General features: G+C 49.0%; 1 protein-coding gene across 12 annotated transcripts in view; it reads right to left on the bottom strand.

Annotated features, from left to right (window-relative positions):
* Nucleotides 1–19,828, bottom strand: part of LOC123760405 (epithelial splicing regulatory protein fusilli) — a 258,631-nt gene that overhangs the window by 106,838 nt on the left and 131,965 nt on the right. For 8 of the 12 annotated variants that reach the window (XR_011229333.1, XM_069328848.1, XM_069328851.1 and 5 more), the window contains exon 6: nt 2,340–2,462. Coding sequence is in view for 11 of the 12 variants with exons in the window: in XM_069328848.1 (XP_069184949.1) it covers nt 2,340–2,462 (123 nt within the window). In the remaining variant the exon portion in view is untranslated. The remainder of the gene's footprint in view (nt 1–2,339; nt 2,463–19,828) is intronic. The other 4 variants (XM_069328850.1, XM_069328852.1, XM_069328853.1 and 1 more) reach the window with 1 other exon arrangement.

The following is a 19,828-nucleotide window of genomic DNA, read 5'->3' as shown; positions in this document are numbered from 1 at the left end:
GCTCAAGACGTCCACTAACTTCTCCTTATAAGCGTAACTTGCCGTGTAGTTATTATTTAACAGTTACGCTCTGCATCTGTCTGTCTCGCTCTTCCCTTACCGCGCTAGTAGCAAGGAACAACGCTAAACTAATCCAATAACTGCAGCGTCTTAACCAACCACTGGTGAGCCCACAGGTGAGCCCACAGGTGAGTACACAGGTGAGTACACAGGTTAAGTACACAAGACTGCGAGGAAGGGTAAGGTGGTTATGATAAGGAAGCGCCAAGACAGGATACAGTATAGCAGTTGGAATGGATAAGAGGACAAGGAGCTGGGATTTCTGAACTAATATGACCATCGCAGATCATACGTCTACCCTGCAAGAAATGATTCCCCACACAGCTTCCCGGCCCTGTGGACCCCAGCCCCGTGGACCCCAGCCCCGTGGACCCCAGCCCCGTGGACCCCAGCCCTGTGGACCCCAGCCCCGTGGACCCCAGCCCCGTGGACCCCAGCCCCGTGGACCCCAGCCCTGTGAACCCCAGCCCCGTGGACCCCAGCCCTGTGGACCCCACTAGAACGTCTAGTCATAGAAAACTTCAAAGGCATCCATTAAAGATTTGCTTGTGGTCTCCAGCGGCGACTTGTTTATTGTGCACCCTATACTCACCCTGCCAGTGGGGAACCCTATACTCACCCTGCCAGTGGGGAACCCTATACTCACCCTGCCAGTGGGGAACCCTATACTCACCCTGCCAGTGGGGAACCCTATACTCACTTCTCCAGCAGTTAAAAACTCATCCACTTGGATTCGCCGATACAGAGATGGTCCGACTTCTCGCAGGTCGGCGTTCGATCCCCGATGGTCCAAATGGTTGGGCACTGTTCCTCCCTTCCGTCCTATCCCACATCCTTGTCCTCCAAGCACTACACATCATTTTGGCTTATCGTTTTCTCTACATAATCCCCTCGCCTCCTTCCCAGAAAAAGAACCTGGGGGGGGGGGGATTACGGCAACCTCAGCCCAGATTAAGTTAACTGACATGTATATTAACACGTGCCAGCTCCTCTTCTAGGAGCACCGCTCCTGTGCCAGGTAAGCCCATTAACGGGCTCACCATAGCCCGTGCTACTTGCCCCGCTCCTGTAAGTTACGGGCTCACCATAGCCCGTGCTACTTGGAACTTGTTCCGAGTAACTGAATCTATAACAACAACAACAGTCCTCTCCACTTTACGGGCGGCTTAATCTTTATCAATCAATCAAGCCTCTCTACCTGTGGTGGCATTCTAGGGAGGCGACCAGACTGTCACAGGGTCGCACACAATACACAGAGCTCCTGTGAATATCACCGGACAATACCATACCTCCCCCACACTCGCTGACCAGCGCCACGCCTCCACTGGACCAATAGTCACCTTGCTCTACTACAAGCTCTACTCTATGTCACTGTTGGTCTCGCCTCTACAGGTTGGCTGTAGCCTGGCCTCTACAGGAGCCAGGCTAGCTGTAACCTCGTCTCTCAACCCGTCATCTTAAAAATAACGTCACTTTTCGCTGCTATGCGCTATGGCCAAAAATGGACGTAATTTGAAATGAAATCGGCTCATGAAAGCGATTTACTCTCCCGTCTTCTGTTCGAGTCCTCCGGGTTACTCTGTTAAGTTATAAGAGGAAAACTTTCAATTAACGTTTTTCATGACGTTTTGAAACTTTAGGTGAATTTCCTGCCCTCCTAACCTACCAGAGGACCCTTAACTTGCCGTTTTGGAAAACAGAAATCCCAAATTTATTTTAAATTTTTCATTAAAAAAAAAGTCCACTTTCGGCCATACGGGCAGATTCAGACCGTCTCTACAGGCCCTGTCAGATACCGGCCCTGTCACTGAAGCTAACGTCATACACACGTTTAAAGGTAAACACGGTAATAGATGTGTGGGAAGGTAATGCATGAAGCTATTGGAAAGTGGGGGCCAGAAGTCGACGCTCGACCTTGGCAGAGTACACCAGTCACCCTCAACCCACTCACCCTAAACCTACCTGCTCGCTCAAACGCCGCCCTCGCACGCACCATCATTGGTTACACATCCTTACCTCTGTGTGTGTGTACTCACCTAGTTGGTGTGTGTGTGATGTGTGTGTGTGTGTGTGTGTCTGTGTCTGTGTCTGTGTCTGTGTCTGTGTCTGTGTCTGTCTGTCTGTCTGTCTGTCTGTCTGTCTGTCTGTCTGTCTGTCTGTCTGTCTGTCTGTCGAACATTGTGTACATGAGCGGTAGGGAGAGATGGGGAGTAAGGGGGTAGAGAGAGAGAGATGGTAAACATGGGAAGGGAACCAAGGGAAAAAGAACGTGTACTCACTTGGCAATATTGAGGCCTCTGAAGAACTTCGCGATGTCCTGGTCTGAGCTCTGCCAGGGAAGGCCTCGGGCTCGCACCACGCACGCGCTGTCCACCTCCTCCGTCCGGGAACTGCAACCAACGCTAGGAATTAGAACATAAGAATATAAGCGGACGAGGAGTCACAATAACGTGGCTGAAATATGTTGACCAGACCACACACTAGAAAGTGACGGGATGACGACGTTTCGGTCCATCCTGGACCATTCTCAATTCGATTTGACAATCGAATTGAGAATGGTCCAGGACGGACCGAAACGTCGTCGTCTTTTCACTTTCTAGTGTGTGGTTTGGTCAATACAAGAATAAAGGTGACTGCAGAGGGCCTATTGGCCCATACGAGGCAACTCCTATTTATAATCACCTAATCCCATTCATATACATGGCAATTCATATACATGTACACCTCTATCATGTCACCCTTAATTCTTCGCCTTTTCTAGATAATGTAATTTAAGCTTTGTTAATCTAGCCATGCCCTAATCCAACTTAATATAGCACCCCCAATACCATGATCCTCTATTTTTTTTAATCAGTCTTTCATGTGGCACTGTATCAAAAGCTTTGCTAAAGTCAAGGTACACAACATCACAATCCTTACCACTATCAACTGCCTCAACTATACTGAATAAAATGATTGTTAAACTTGTATTGTTTTGTTTGCAAATTTGTTAAACATGAACGGCCATTTGTAAAACCATGTTGTGAATCATTTATTAATTAATGTTTTTCGAGATGAAGACGAATGGTATTTGCAATTATTGATTCAAGTAACTTTCCCACAATAGATGTTAGGGTAATTGGCCGATAGTTTGACGCAAGTGATTTATCTCCTTTCTTAAAAAAATTGGTACCACATTAGCAACCTTCCACGACTCTGGCACTCTGCCTGACTCTAATGATTTATTAAATGAGGTAGAGAGTGGCTCGCAAAGCTCCTCTTTGCATTCTTTAAGCACCCTGGCAAACACTTCATCCGGCCCTGGGGATTTGTTTGGTTTGAGTTTTACTATTTGTTTAAAACATCCTCCCTGATAACTGCAAAACTCGTCAACCTGTCCTCGTCCCCACCCACATAGACTTGTTCGGCTGAAGGCATATTGTTAAGTTCCTCTTTAGTAAATACAGATACAAAATATTTATTAAAAATACTACATCTCTTCGTCACTATCTGTTATTTGACCTGTCTCGGTTTTTAATGAACCTATCCTTTCTCTAATCTTTGTTCGGTATAACTGAAAAAAACCCTTTAGGATTTGTCTTTGCTTGCCCTGTTATGCGAACTTCATAGTTTCTTTTTGCCCTCCTTATCTCTTTGCTAACATTTCTAACCAGTTGTACGAGTTCTTGTTCTAAACTGACTTCTCCAGTCTTAATCCTTTTGTACCACGCTCTCTTTCTACCTATAAGGTTCTTCAGATCCTTTGTTATCCTTGTTTATATTATTTTCAGGTGTTGGTTCCTTAATGTGTTGCTTAAGGAAACATTCGTCAATTAATTCTAGAAAAACTTCTGCTTCATTTTTCCCTGTTCTGTTAAGCCAGTTTATTCTACTAAAATTAAAGTCACTCATGACACAAATACTGTTAGACCTAGATGCTCTAGGTATTTCATACCATAGATGCGTTGCTTCCATTGTGTCTAAGTTTGGTGGCCTGTATGTAACCCATATTGTAAGATTTGTACCTCTTTCGTTTAAGTCTAGCCAAACAGTTTGTGTGTATAGGTCACTTTTGATTCCTCTTTGAGACTACATTTCAGATTGTCCCAAACATATATGGCTTCTCCCCCTCCTCGTCTAATATATCTGTGTGAAATAGTTTAATCCATTCATTTGATATTCAGCTAATAGTTCTCTATTTTCTACATTCATCCATGTTTCAGAAAGTGCAATAATATCTATGTTTCTGTGCAGACAAGAGCATTTAAATCATTAACTTTGTTTCTTAAGACTCCTACTGCTGGTGTAATATACCTTAAGTGAATTGCTATTTTGAAGCCCTTCTCCTTTCCTGTTCAATTGCCAATTTATTTCCCCTCCACAAACACATACTTTTATTACCTCCTTTCACCATATCAACGCCCATACCACTACCAAATGACAGTTTACACCCAAAACACACACACACACACACACACATTGTCTGTACAATGTCTGGGCGTTGTCTGTACACCAGTTGATTGACGGTTGAGAGGCGGGACCAAAGAGCCAGAGCTCAACCCCCGCAAGCACAATTAGGTGAGTACAATTAGGTGAGTACACACACACACACACACACACACACAAATGATATTTACCCTAAATGAATGGGATATAAGGGAAGTTAAGATGGAAGCGCCCTTGGGAATGAGTGACCACAGTGTATTGAACTTTGAGTACCTGGTAGAGCTAGGACTTATCTCCCCCCAAAAAGAACTAGGAATCAAAAGGCTGGCATACCGAAAGGGGAATTATGAACAGATGAGAAGTTTCCTAAGTGAAATACCTTGGGACACAGACCTCAGAGACAAGTCTGTACAGGGTATGATGGACTATGTTACCCAAAAGTGTCAGGAGGCAGTAAACAGGTTCATCCCGGCCCAAAGGGAAAAATCCGAGAAGCAACAAAAGAATCCATGGTATAATAGGGCATGTATGGAAGCGAAGAAACTGAACAAGAAGGCGTGGAGGAACTTCCGGAATAACAGAACACCAGAAAGCAGGGAGAGATACCAGAGAACCAGGAATGAGTACGTCAGGGTGAGAAGAGAAGCAGAGAAAATTTTTGAAAATGATATAGCAAACAAAGCCAAGACCGAACCAAAGCTACTCCACAGTCACATCAGAAGGAAAACAACAGTGAAAGAACAGGTATTGAAACTTAGAACAGGCGAGGACAGGTATACAGAGAATGACAGAGAGGTGTGTGAGGAACTCAACAAGAGGTTCCAGGAGGTCTTCGCAATAGAACAGGGTGAGGTCACTGTGCTAGGAGAAAGGGAGGTAAACCAGGCGGCCTTGGAGGAGTTCGAAATTACGAGAGAGGAGGTCAAGAGACACCTGCTGGATCTGGATGTTAGAAAGGCGGTTGGTCCAGATGGGATCTCACCATGGGTACTGAAAGAGTGTGCAGAGGCACTTTGCTTGCCACTCTCCATAGTGTATAGTAAATCACTAGAGACGGGAGACCTACCAGAAATATGGAAGACGGCGAATGTGGTCCCAATATACAAAAAGGGCGACAGACAAGAGGCACTGAACTACAGGCCAGTGTCCTTGACTTGTATACCATGCAAGGTGATGGAGAAGATCGTGAGAAAAAACCTGGTAACACATCTGGAGAGAAGGGACTTCGTGACAAATCGCCAACATGGATTCAGGGAGGGTAAATCTTGCCTTACAGGCTTGATAGAATTCTACGATCAGGTGACACAGATTAAGCAAGAAAGAGAGGGCTGGGCGGACTGCATTTTCTTGGATTGTCGGAAAGCCTTTGACACAGTACCGCATAAGAGGCTGGTACATAAGCTGGAGAGACAGGCAGGTGTAGCTGGTAAGGTGCTCCAGTGGATAAGGGAGTATCTAAGCAATAGGAAGCAGAGAGTTACGGTGAGGGGTGAGACCTCCGATTGGCGTGAAGTCACCAGTGGAGTCCCACAGGGCTCTGTACTCGGTCCTATCTTGTTTCTGATATATGTAAATGATCTCCCGGAGGGTATCGATTCATTTCTCTCAATGTTTGCGGACGATGCTAAAATTATGAGAAGGATTAAAACAGAAGAGGACTGTTTGAGGCTTCAAGAAGACCTAGACAAGCTGAAGGAATGGTCGAACAAATGGTTGTTAGAGTTTAACCCAACCAAATGTAATGTAATGAAGATAGGTGTAGGGAGCAGGAGGCCAGATACAAGGTATCATCTGGGAGAGGAAATTCTTCAGGAGTCAGAGAAGGAAAAAGACTTGGGGGTTGATATCACGCCAGACCTGTCTCCTGCAGCACATATCAAGCGGATAACATCAGCGGCATATGCCAGGCTGGCCAACATACGAACGGCATTCAGAAACTTGTGTAAAGAATCATTCAGAACTTTGTATACCACATATGTCAGGCCAATCCTGGAGTATGCAGCCCCAGCATGGAGTCCATATCTAGTCAAGGATAAGACTAAACTGGAAAAGGTTCAAAGGTTTGCCACCAGACTAGTACCCGAGCTGAGAGGTATGAGCTACGAGGAGAGACTACGGGAATTAAACCTCACTTCGCTGGAAGACAGAAGAGTTAGGGGGGACATGATCACCACATTCAAGATTCTGAAGGGGATTGATAGGGTAGATAAAGACAGTTTATTTAACACAAGGGGAACACGCACAAGGGGACACAGGTGGAAACTGAGTGCCCAAATGAGCCACAGAGATATTAGAAAGAACTTTTTTAGTGTCAGAGTGGTTGACAAATGGAATGCATTAGGAAGTGATGTGGTGGAGGCTGACTCCATACACAGTTTCAAGTGTAGATATGACAGAGCCCAGTAGGCTCAGGAATCTGTACACCTGTTGATTGACGGTTGAGAGGCGGGACCAAAGAGCCAGAGCTCAACCCCCGCAAACACAACTAGGTGAGTACAACTAGGTGAGTACACACACACACACACACACACACACACACTGACGCAATATATGGGTGCTTGTGGTGAGCAATATAAGTCAGAGTAGGTAATTATGGAGGGACTAGGCCAGAGACTGTGGCCTGATGTGGTGCTCACTACTCACCACTATATAAAGCACACACACTGAGAGCACGCGCGCACACACACTGAGAGCACGCGCGCACACACACTGAGAGCACGCGCGCACACACACTGAGAGCAGTTCAGATACCTTACTGATCATTAGCGCCCACACTCCAATTAGCATAAGTTAAGGTAACCAAGAGAACGCTCTAAAATGCACATTAATAATCTGGTCAGAATAATAATTATTGAAAGTATGCAAAACAAATTTTTTTGAGACGACAAAAAATCATGTAAAATTAGCACGAAACATGGTCGCTTTGGACTTAACTCTAGTATATATTTACTTAAACGGTTAGTGAAGGTGCCAAGTACGTATGTACAGGCGCACACATACGTACACAGTAAATAGGTATTAGGGAGTTAGACAGCTTTCTCTTTATGTAGTTTATTGATGAAAGCAGTATATGGTGAAGGGTAGGGAAGGTGGTGAAGGGTAGGGAAGGTGGTGAAGGGTAGGGAGGGTGGTGAAGGGTAGGGAGGGTGGTGAAGGGTAGGGAAGGTAGTGAAGGGTAGTGAGAAGGTAGCGAGGATAGTGAAGATGCTGCTAGTGGTGACTGATATGCACAAAGTCATACAGAGACCATGAAATTATGATAGTGATGGTGTCATATAGTGATACATATGACAGTGAAAATGAAGACAGGCCCACGTCACCGTGGACCCCCCCACGTCACCGTGGACCCCCCACGTCACCGTGGACCCCCCCACGTCACCGTGGACCCCCCCACGTCACCGTGGGACCCCCCCACGTCACCGTGGACCCCCCCACGTCACCGTGGACCCCCCCCACGTCACCGTGGACCCCCCCACGTCACCGTGGGACCCCCACGTCACCGTGGACCCCCCCCACGTCACCGTGGACCCCCCCCCACGTCACCGTGGACCCCCCCCCACGTCACCGTGGACCCCCCACGCCACCGTGGACCCCCCCCACGCCACCGTGGACCCCCCCCCACGTCACCGTGGAACCCCCCCCACGTCACCGTGGACCCCCCCCACGTCACCGTGGACCCCCCCACGTCACCGTGGACCCCCCACGTCACCGTGGACCCCCCCCACGTCACCGTGGACCCCCCCCCCACGTCACCGTGGACCCCCCCCCCCCACGTCACCGTGGACCCCCCCCACGTCACCGTGGACCCCCCACGTCACCGTGGACCCCCCACGTCACCGTGGACCCCCCCCACGTCACCGTGGACCCCCCACGCCACCGTGGACCCCCCACGTCACCGTGGACCCCCCCCACGTCACCGTGGACCCCCCCACGTCACCGTGGACCCCCCCACGTCACCGTGGACCCCCCCACGTCACCGTGGACTCCCCACGTCACCGTGGAACCCCCCCCCACGTCACCGTGGACCCCCCACGTCACCGTGGACCCCCCCACGTCACCGTGGACCCCCCCACGTCACCGTGGACCCCCCCCACGTCACCGTGGACCCCCCCACGTCACCGTGGACCCCCCCACGTCACCGTGGACCCCCCACGTCACCGTGGAACCCCCCCCCACGTCACCGTGGACCCCCCCACGTCACCGTGGACCCCCCCACGTCACCGTGGACCCCCCCACGTCACCGTGGACCCCCCCCCACGTCACCGTGGACCCCCCCCCACGTCACCGTGGACCCCCCCACGTCACCGTGGACCCCCCCCCACGTCACCGTGGACCCCCCACGTCACCGTGGACCCCCCCACGTCACCGTGGACCCCCACCGCCACCGTGGACCCCCCCCCACGTCACCGTGGATCCCCCACGTCACCGTGGACCCCCCCCGTCACCGTGGACCCCCCCTCGTCACCGTGGACCCCCCCCACGTCACCGTGGACCCCTCACCGTGGACCCCTCACCGTGGACCCCCCACGTCACCGTGGACCCCCCCACGTCACCGTGGACCCCCACCGCCACCGTGGACCCCCCCCCACGTCACCGTGGATCCCCCACGTCACTGTGGACCCCCCCCGTCACCGTGGACCCCCCCTCGTCACCGTGGACCCCCCCCACGTCACCGTGGACCCCCCACGTCACCGTGGACCCCCCCCGTCACCGTGGACCCCCCCCCCCGTCACCGTGGACCCCCCCCGTCACCGTGGAACCCCCCCACGTCACCGTGGACCCCCCCCGTCACCGTGGAACCCCCCCACGTCACCGTGGACCCCCCCCGTCACCGTGGACCCCCCACGTCACCGTGGACCCCCCCCGTCACCGTGGACCCCCCCCCCCGTCACCGTGGACCCCCCCCGTCACCGTGGACCCCCCCCCCCGTCACCGTGGACCCCCCCCGTCACCGTGGAACCCCCCCACGCCACCGTGGACCCCCCACGTCACCGTGGAACCCCCCCACGTCACCGTGGACCCCCCCCACGTCACCGTGGACCCCCACGGACAGAGGCAAGCAGTTTCTCTTTGCTGAAATCATTACCTTTTACAGTGGAGATTGCAGTAATGAGAGTGAGGTGAGCACTTGGATGGGTGAGAGTGGGGGGAGAGTGGGGGGAGGGTGGGGGGGAGACCACCCCAGGTCCCGCCCATATCTCACCACCCACCCACGCTTGAACCGGCCCCCCTCCCCCACGGCCACAACCACGCCCACCCACTCTCTCCAACACGCCCACACGCCTCTTACGCAAGAGGCGCTCACGAGAGAGTTCATGGGGTCAGCGCCCTGCAGTACCCCCCTCCCCCCCCCCCCCACACACACACACATACAACCCCCCCCCCCCACACACACACACCCACACACAAACAGAAACAAAGCGTCGATACAGCAAGTGGATCAAGGACCCGGGTTCGATTCCCGGCCGAAGCAGAAATGTGCATTCACCTAATAGTCCTGTTCACCTAGCAGCAGTAAATAGGACTGTTGTGGGCTGCATCCTGGGGGGGGGGGGTGAGAGCGGGACATGTGTGTGTTAAATACAAGAGAACAATAACAGCTGCGGGTTATTAAGGCCTAACAATTTCTGGCAGAAGAAAGAGAGAGAGAGCGCGAGAGAGAGCGCGAGAGAGAGCGCGAGAGAGAGCGAGAGAGAGAGAGAAAGAGCGAGAGAGAGAGAGCGCGAGAGAGAGCGAGAGAGAGAGAGAGAGAGAGAGCGAGAGAGAGAGAGCGAGAGCGAGGTGGGGGGGGGGACACACACACACGCCTGGGAACAAGAGACATCATATTGTTTACAAGTCAACACAACAAGACCCACTACGAGAGCCTCAGGCAGCAAGCAGTCGTGAGCTGCACCCAGCCCCCCCTCCCACCCTTCCCATCCTCCTCTCCCTCCTCTCACCTCACCACCATCTCCCTTCCCATAATCTCTCTCACTTCATAACTGTCTTCGTAATTCACTCCATCCCTTTGCCCGTCCCTTCAGACGTCTTCTTTCTTTACCATTCCTCTCCCCCTTCCACTGTCCCCCACAGCCAGACTTCACGCGTCTGGTTCATGAAAGTTTCTGGTGCTCTAAATTGTAAAAGGTTAAGTCCAGTCAAAGACCCTAGACGGCCACGCCCACATCCACCCCCCCCCCCCGCCCACAGCTACCCACCCCCGCCCACATCCACCCCCCCCCGCCCATAGCCACCCACCCCCCGCCCACATCCACCCCCCCCCCCCCGCCCACAGCCACCCACCCCCGCCCACAACCACGCCCCCCCCGCCCACAACCACGCCCACGGCCACCCTAAATGATTGAGAGAATACACGCTCATTATACGAATAAAATATGTCTGAGGACCTGTAGCACAAAGACAAGGGAACCAGTTAAGTCAGTCATTGCAAACTTTGGATGCATTATAAGGCTATCCCGAAGACCCCCGATGTGCAGGTACCTGCCCAAGCTTCAGGCGCCTCACAGCGGCAGGTCCCAAGCCTCTAATGACTTGAACATTCGATAATGTCATGTGTAAGATCACGACCCACTTACTGCGCTCACAGTTTACACATGAAGCGCTCATTGTTGTCAATTCGACAATTGCGGTCAGTTGCCACAAGGAGCGGCGGTCAAACCTGATCATGGCAATTACTGCAGTTTGTATACAGCACTCAAGAATCCTCGTAAACTCTCTATGGCAAACACTGGCAACATCTGACTCAGCTGGCAAGTCAACACGGGCCAGATTCACGAAAGCACTTACGCAAGCACTTACGAACGTGTACATCTTTTCTCAATCTTTGGCGGCTTTGTCTCCAATTATTAAACAGTTAATGAGCTCCGAAGCACCAGGAGGCTGTTTATAACAACAACAACAGTTGATTTAGGAGTTTTCATGCTTGTAAACTGTTTAATAATTGGAAACAAAGCCGTCAAAGATTGAGAAATGATGTACAGGTTCGTAAGTGCTCGCGTAAGTGCTTTCGTGAATCTGGCCCCACACCTTCACCACAGCACGGGAGCGTTTTCCTGTCCCAAAGCACACAACTTTCCTGTGCACACTCTCATACTGTCATGAGAGTAGACAACATCCTGGACACACCAAACCTCTAAACTGGTGTAAATCAGGTCTTTCAATGAGCCACATAATACAATATGGTATTTAAGTTCCAGCTGATGCGTTATGGAAAGAAAATATAAAAACGGAAAATACGTACACAACGCAGTCAGATAATACCATAGAACATAAAAGCAATGTAAAGGATTTGGGTGTAATCATGGCAGAAGACTTTACCTGTATAGAACACAATAAAGTAGCCGTCACAACTGCAAGAAAAATTACAAGTTGGATAACAAGAACCTTTCTAACAATGATGATACAAGAGATGCCGAACCAATGATGATACTCTTCAAGACGCTAGTGCTCTCTAGAGTGGAGTACTGCTGCACAATGACATCCCCTTTCAAAGCTGGATCAATTGCTGACCTGGAGAGCGTGCAGTGATCCTTTACTGCTAGAACCCGCTCAATTAAACATCTAAACTACTGGTACCGACTAAAAAGCCTAATCTGTATTCCCTAGAGCGTAAGCAGGAGTGATATATAATTTACACGTGGAAAATAGGAAATATTAGAGGGGCTGGTCTCAAACCTGCACACAGAAATAACATAAAATGAGACCAGGAGGCATGGCAGGATGTGCAGAATACCCCCGTTGAAGAGCAGAGGTGAAATAGGTACTCTGAGAGAGAACTATCAACATCAGAGGCCCGAGACTGTTCAACACGCTTCCACTATACATAAGGGGCATAACTGGTCGACCCCTCACAGTGTTCAATAGAGAACTGGATAGTCATCTTCAAAGGATACCTGATCAACCAGGCTGTGATTCATACGCCAGGCTGCGAGCAGCCGCGTCCAACAGCCTGGTTGACCAGACCATCAAGCGTGCACGCTGAGACAACTCTACGGTAGTCGCGCGCACAGTTTTATCACGTTGGAACTGCATCTGAGGTTACGGCGTTGTCCTACTCCCCAAGCTCGGCCCGGGGGCAGGGCACGACGACAAGGAGCTGGAACACCACGACAAGGAGCTGGGACACCACGACAAGGAGCTGGGACACCACGACAAGGAGCTGGGACACCACGACAAGGAGCTGGGACACCACGACAAGGAGCTGGGACACCACGACAAGGAGCTGGGACACCACGACAAGGAGCTGGGACACCACGACAAGGAGCTGGGACACCACGACAAGGAGCTGGGACACCACGACAAGGAGCTGGGACACCACGACAAGGAGCTGGGACACCACGACAAGGAGCTGGGACACGAGGACTGAGTGAAAGATCGGTGTCCAACCACAAGGCCGCGTACCTGAGACGCGCACAAACTTCAGACGAGTCACAATAACGTGGCTGAAGACATCATGGGACCGAAACGCCTTTCGGACTTTCTGCCCGAAACGCTGTGCGTACTAGTGACTTTACAAGAATGTATATACTGTACTATCCAATGTATTCTCACAAACCCAATGTACCTTCTTGTATATATTTAAATAAAATAAAATAAAATAAAATCATGACCAAACCACTCATCAGATGATGATAGAAACGACGACGTTTCGGTCCGTCCTGGACCATTATCAAGTCGTGTGTCGATGACGGTCCTGAACAGACCGAAACGTCGTCGTTTCCGATGTGTTGGAGGATGGAACCTCCAAACTGTCACTCGACGCCTCCAAGAGGTCAGTCTTCAAACTATCCCTGACCGAGTATTTCGAAGTCCTTCACATAGCGGTTTAAAGCCAATTATGGATTAGTTATCGTGTTCAGGCCGCCTCTCTTGCTATCATCTCCCCCCCCCCCCTCCTTCCGTCTCGTTTTGGTTATTTCCTCTTAATTATCTTCCGTAGATCTTTTACTTCGTAGATCTTTCTACGTAGGAAAAGATCTTTTCTAAAAACTATTTTCTACTTAGTAGATCTTCCGTAAACCTTTTATTTTTTATATATTTTTGTTTTTATCAATTTTTGTAATGCCTCAAACTTTTCGTAAGTCTCGTGCGCGCGCGCGCGTGTGTGTGTGTGTGTGTGTGTGTGTGTGTGTGTGTGTGTGTGTGTGTGTGTGTGTGTGTGTGTGTGTGTGTGTGTGTGTACTCACCTAGTTGTACTCACCTAGTTGTGTTTGCGGGAGTTGAGCTCTGGCTCTTTGGTCCCCGCCTCTCAACCGTCAATCAACAGGTGTACAGATTCATGAGCCTATCGGGCTCTGTCATATCTACACTTGAAACTGTGTATGGAGTCAGCCTCCACCACATCACCTCCTAATGCATTCCATTTGTCCACCACTCTGACACTAAAAAAGTTCTTTCTAATATCTCTGTGGCTCATTTGGGCACTCAGTTTCCACCTGTGTCCCCTTGTGCGTGTTCCCCTTGTGTTAAATAGACTGTCTTTATCTACCCTATCAATTCCCTTCAGAATCTTGAATGTGGTGCTCATGTCCCCCCTAACTCTTCTGTCTTCCAGCGAAGTGAGGTTTAATTCCCGTAGTCTCTCCTCGTAGCTCATACCTCTCAGCTCGGGTACTAGTCTGGTGGCAAACCTTTGAACCTTTTCCAGTTTAGTCTTATCCTTGACTAGATATGGACTCCATGCTGGGGCTGCATACTCCAGGATTGGCCTGACATATGTGGTATACAAAGTTCTGAATGATTCTTTACACAAGTTTCTGAATGCCGTTCGTATGTTGGCCAGCTTGGCATATGCCGCTGATGTTATCCGCTTGATATGTGCTGCAGGAGACAGGTCTGGCGTGATATCAACCCCCAAGTCTTTTTCCTTCTCTGACTCCTGAAGAATTTCCTCTCCCAGATGATACCTTGTATCTGGCCTCCTGCTCCCTACACCTATCTTCATTACATTACATTTGGTTGGGTTAAACTCTAACAACCATTTGTTCGACCATTCCTTCAGCTTGTCTAGATCTTCTTGAAGCCTCAAACAGTCCTCTTCTGTTTTAATCCTTCTCATAATTTTAGCATCGTCCGCAAACATTGAGAGAAATGAATAGATCAACCCGTTCTCGCAAATTCGTAAAGTCAATATTGACTTATTAACTACGTGCATAGGTGATATACTAAACATAATAGATACCATTAAAAAGATTCATAGAAAACACCGACCTTACCTAACCTTGTTAGTATCTTAAGATAAGCATCTTATTGCTTCGTAATTACAATTATTACTTAACCTATACCTATTATAGGTGATACCCTCCGGGAGATCATTTACATATATCAGAAACAAGATAGGACCGAGTACAGAGCCCTGTGGGACTCCACTGGTGACTTCACGCCAATCGGAGTGTGTGTGTGTGTGTGTGTGTGTGTGTGTGTGTGTGTGTGTGTGTGTGTGTGTGTGTGTGTGTGTGTGTGTGTGTGTGTGTGTGTGTGTGTGTGTGTATGTGTGTGTACTTACCTTACGCCTGTGTACATAAGTACACAGGCGTAAGGGTTGAGTGCACGCGCGTGCCTTGCATCAAGATGGGTGTGGCCGCCGGCATGAATGCCAATCGTGGGTCATTCACCCGGCCACGCCTCCCCCCACGGGCACGGGGGGGGGGAGGGGTGGAGGGGGAAGGGGGGGGAGAGCGTTAGTAGGCACAAGAGGGGGAGGAGCCGTGGGCAGGATAGTGGGGGGGGGGGGCTAATGGCAGCAGAGGAGACATGGGAGGAGATTGTGTGTATGATGAAGTAGTGATGAGGAATTTGGTAGGGGGAGAGGGGGTAGGGGGGAGAGGGGGTAGGGGGGAGAGGGGGGAGGGGGGAGAGGGGTAGGGAGGAGAGGGGGGAGGGGGGAGAGGGGGGGAGGGGGGGGCGGCGGTGGTCGAGGGACTCTTAAGGTTTACACACACACACACACACACACACACACACACACACACACACACACACACACACACAGATATTAGAAAGAACTTTTTTAGTGTCAGAGTGGTTGACAAATGGAATGCATTAGGAAGTGATGTGGTGGAGGCTGACTCCATACACAGTTTCAAGTGTAGATATGATAGAGCCCGATAGGCTCAGGAACCTGTACACCTGTTGATTGACGGTTGAGAGGCGGGACCAAAGAGCCAGAGCTCAACCCCCGCAAGCACAACTAGGTGAGTACACACACACACACACACACACACACACACACACACACACACACACACACACACACACACACACACACACACACATTATTATTCTGTTTAGTATTCTGTATTCTGTTTAGCCAAGGTGTGTGTGTGTGTGTGTGTGTGTGTGTGTGTGTGTGTGTGTGTGTGTGTGTGTGTGTGTGTGTGTGTGTGTGTGTGTGTGTGTGTACTCAACTAGCTGAGTACAGGCTAAACAGAATACACCAAAATATGGGATGACCTAATTAGCGAAATTCAAGTCGATTATAGAACCTCAGGAAAGTTCTGGAATAGGTAGAGCCCTGATGGGCACCTCAGCTGAGGAAGCACCCCACATCAAGGACGCCTCAGCAAAATAAACTCTTCGAGGTCAGAACAAAAATTTAGGAAGTTTTGGGAAAATGTTCAAAATAAACACACAAGAAAATGTCAACTTTTCCACATGAAAGGAAGACAAATTACAACTCTAAGTCCAACCCATTCTCTTGTTGAGAGAGTACCTATTGTCAATAGGTATCTAATACCTATTATCACAATAGGTACTAGATAGTACCTATTGTGTCAATAGTCACGAATTCGTGAGTACTTAGCTTTTAGATCGTAGTATACTTAGTAAGGAATTTTTTTAAAATAAATGAAGCTAAAAAAACAAACTCATATATTCCTAGGCCTAGTATAGTACACATATGTACTATATTAGGCCTCAGATATCGTCTATTAGGCCTAGGGAGGTTAGGTTAGGTTAGTTTGTCAAAGAAACAAGTAAACAATTTTTTTTTCCGGTTTGTCCATCTCAATAGTTCAGATTTCTACTTTGTAATTATCGGTATATATACTATGGTGTTGATCGTTACTATAAGTACTACCACAACAGGAGGATGGGCCGCCAGGGCACGAGTGAACGAGCAGTAACGCCAGTACCTACCAACCTGTACATCTTCTCTCAATGTTGACCAGACCACACACTAGAAAGTGAAGAGACGACGACGTTTCGGTCCATCCTGGACCATTCTCAAGTCGCTCACACAATCGACTTGAGAATGGTCCAGGACGGACCGAAACGTCGTCGTCCCTTCACCTTCTAGTGTGTGGTCTGGTCAACACATCCCACATGCAGATGACGAGTCACAATAACGTGGATGAATATATTGACTAAACCACACATCAGAAAATTAAGAAACGACGACGTTTCGGTCCATCTTGGACCATTATTAAGTCGTCTGACTTGATAATGGTCCAGGCCAAAACGACGACCAAAACGTCGTTGTTACTTCATATTCTGATGTGTGGTTTAGTCACCATACATCACGTAGGCTGATGATGTCACCCAAATAGTGATGCCCGAAACGCTTTGCGTAATAGTGGCTTTAGGCATTGTATGTACTAGCTCTATCTATAAATTCATTAATATCTGTATCACCCCTTGAATGTATGTACTTTACATAAATAAACATTTGAATTTTGAATTTGAAATAATATGGTAACCAGGACCATCAAAGCCGCAACTAGCCATCAAGACTAAGGCAGCAACTGAATTCAAAAACAACTTTGAAAAACAATAGAAAATAAGGGCAATTAAACAAAAGTTCTAGATAATAAATATTGCAAAAAGAACCAAAGATCCCATTATCCTTGACAACCGACCGATCCAGTATGCTGATGTAGGTAGAATAATGGGACTCTACATCAATAAAAGTTGAATAAAAATTCATAAGGCCTCTAGAACCAATAAATAAAGTAAAAACAGCCTTAGAGTTTAACTCAGGAAAGTGTAACGTAATGAAATTAGGCGAAGGGAGCAGAAGGCTGAACACAAGCCACCACCTGGGAGATGAAATCCTACACACACACACACACACACACACACACACACACACACACACACAAACACACACACACAAACACACACACACACACACACACACACACACACACACACACACACACACACACACACACACACACACACACACACATCTGGATGTTAGAAAGGCTGTTGGTCCAGATGGGATCTCACCATGGGTACTGAAAGAGTGTGCAGAGGCACTTTGCTTGCCACTCTCCATAGTGTATAGTAAGTCACTAGAGACGGGAGACCTACCAGAAATATGGAAGACGGCGAATGTGGTCCCAATATACAAAAAGGGCGACAGACAAGAGGCACTGAACTACAGGCCAGTGTCCTTGACTTGTATACCATGCAAGGTGATGGAGAAGATCGTGAGAAAAAACCTGGTAACACATCTGGAGAGAAGGGACTTCGTGACAAATCGCCAACATGGATTCAGGGAGGGTAAATCTTGCCTTACAGGCTTGATAGAATTCTACGATCAGGTGACACAGATTAAGCAAGAAAGAGAGGGCTGGGCGGACTGCATTTTCTTGGATTGTCGGAAAGCCTTTGACACAGTACCGCATAAGAGGCTGGTACATAAGCTGGAGAGACAGGCAGGTGTAGCTGGTAAGGTGCTCCAGTGGATAAGGGAGTATCTAAGCAATAGGAAGCAGAGAGTTACGGTGAGGGGTGAGACCTCCGATTGGCGTGAAGTCACCAGTGGAGTCCCACAGGGCTCTGTACTCGGTCCTATCTTGTTTCTGATATATGTAAATGATCTCCCGGAGGGTATCGATTCATTTCTCTCAATGTTTGCGGACGATGCTAAAATTATGAGAAGGATTAAAACAGAAGAGGACTGTTTGAGGCTTCAAGAAGACCTAGACAAGCTGAAGGAATGGTCGAACAAATGGTTGTTAGAGTTTAACCCAACCAAATGTAATGTAATGAAGATAGGTGTAGGGAGCAGGAGGCCAGATACAAGGTATCATCTGGGAGAGGAAATTCTTCAGGAGTCAGAGAAGGAAAAAGACTTGGGGGTTGATATCACGCCAGACCTGTCTCCTGCAGCACATATCAAGCGGATAACATCAGCGGCATATGCCAGGCTGGCCAACATACGAACGGCATTCAGAAACTTGTGTAAAGAATCATTCAGAACTTTGTATACCACATATGTCAGGCCAATCCTGGAGTATGCAGCCCCAGCATGGAGTCCATATCTAGTCAAGGATAAGACTAAACTGGAAAAGGTTCAAAGGTTTGCCACCAGACTAGTACCCGAGCTGAGAGGTATGAGCTACGAGGAGAGACTACGGGAATTAAACCTCACTTCGCTGGAAGACAGAAGAGTTAGGGGGGACATGATCACCACATTCAAGATTCTGAAGGGGATTGATAGGGTAGATAAAGACAGTCTATTTAACACAAGGGGAACACGCACAAGGGGACACAGGTGGAAACTGAGTGCCCAAATGAGCCACAGAGATATTAGAAAGAACTTTTTTAGTGTCAGAGTGGTTGACAAATGGAATGCATTAGGGGGTGATGTGGTGGAGGCTCACTCCATACACAGTTTCAAGTGTAGATATGACAGAGCCCGATAGGCTCAGGAATCTGTACACCTGTTGATTGACGGTTGAGAGGCGGGACCAATGAGCCAGAGCTCAACCCCCGCAAACACAACTAGGTGAGTACAACTAGGTGAGTACACACACACACACACACACACTGAATAAGAAATTCCAAGAGGTCTTCACCTTAGAGCAAGGAGAAATCCCAGAGATAACAGAGGGAATAGCTAACCAGGAACCACTGGAAGAGTTTGAGATTACCAGCGGGGAAGTAAGGAAGTGTTTACTCTAATTGGATGTGACAAAGGCTATAGGCCCAGATGGAATCTCCCCTTGGATACTAAAGGAAGGAGCAGAAGAACTGTGCCTCCCGCTCTCCATGGTGTATAACAAATCACTGGCAACAGGGGAACTGCCAGAAATTTGGAAAGTAGCTAACGTAGTCCCGATATACAAGAAAGGGGATAGAAAGGAGGCACTGAATTACAGACCAGTGTCCCTAACCTGAATACCATGCAAGATGATGGAGAAGATTGTGCGAAGAAAGCTAGTGGAGCACCTGGAGCGAAAGAACTTTGTAACACAGCATCAACATGGATTCAGGGATGGCAGGTCCTGCCTCACAGGGTTACTTGAATTCTACGACCAGGCAACAAAAATAAGGCAAGAAAGAGAAGGGTGGGCAGACTGCATATTTTTGGATTGTCAGAAAGCCTTTGATA

The sequence above is a fragment of the Procambarus clarkii genome, chromosome 22 (assembly GCF_040958095.1).
Source record: "Procambarus clarkii isolate CNS0578487 chromosome 22, FALCON_Pclarkii_2.0, whole genome shotgun sequence".
NCBI classification, from domain to species: domain Eukaryota; kingdom Metazoa; phylum Arthropoda; class Malacostraca; order Decapoda; family Cambaridae; genus Procambarus; species Procambarus clarkii.
Note: the sequence above shows the minus strand (reverse complement) of the source record. Positions and strands in the feature narration are given on the sequence as shown.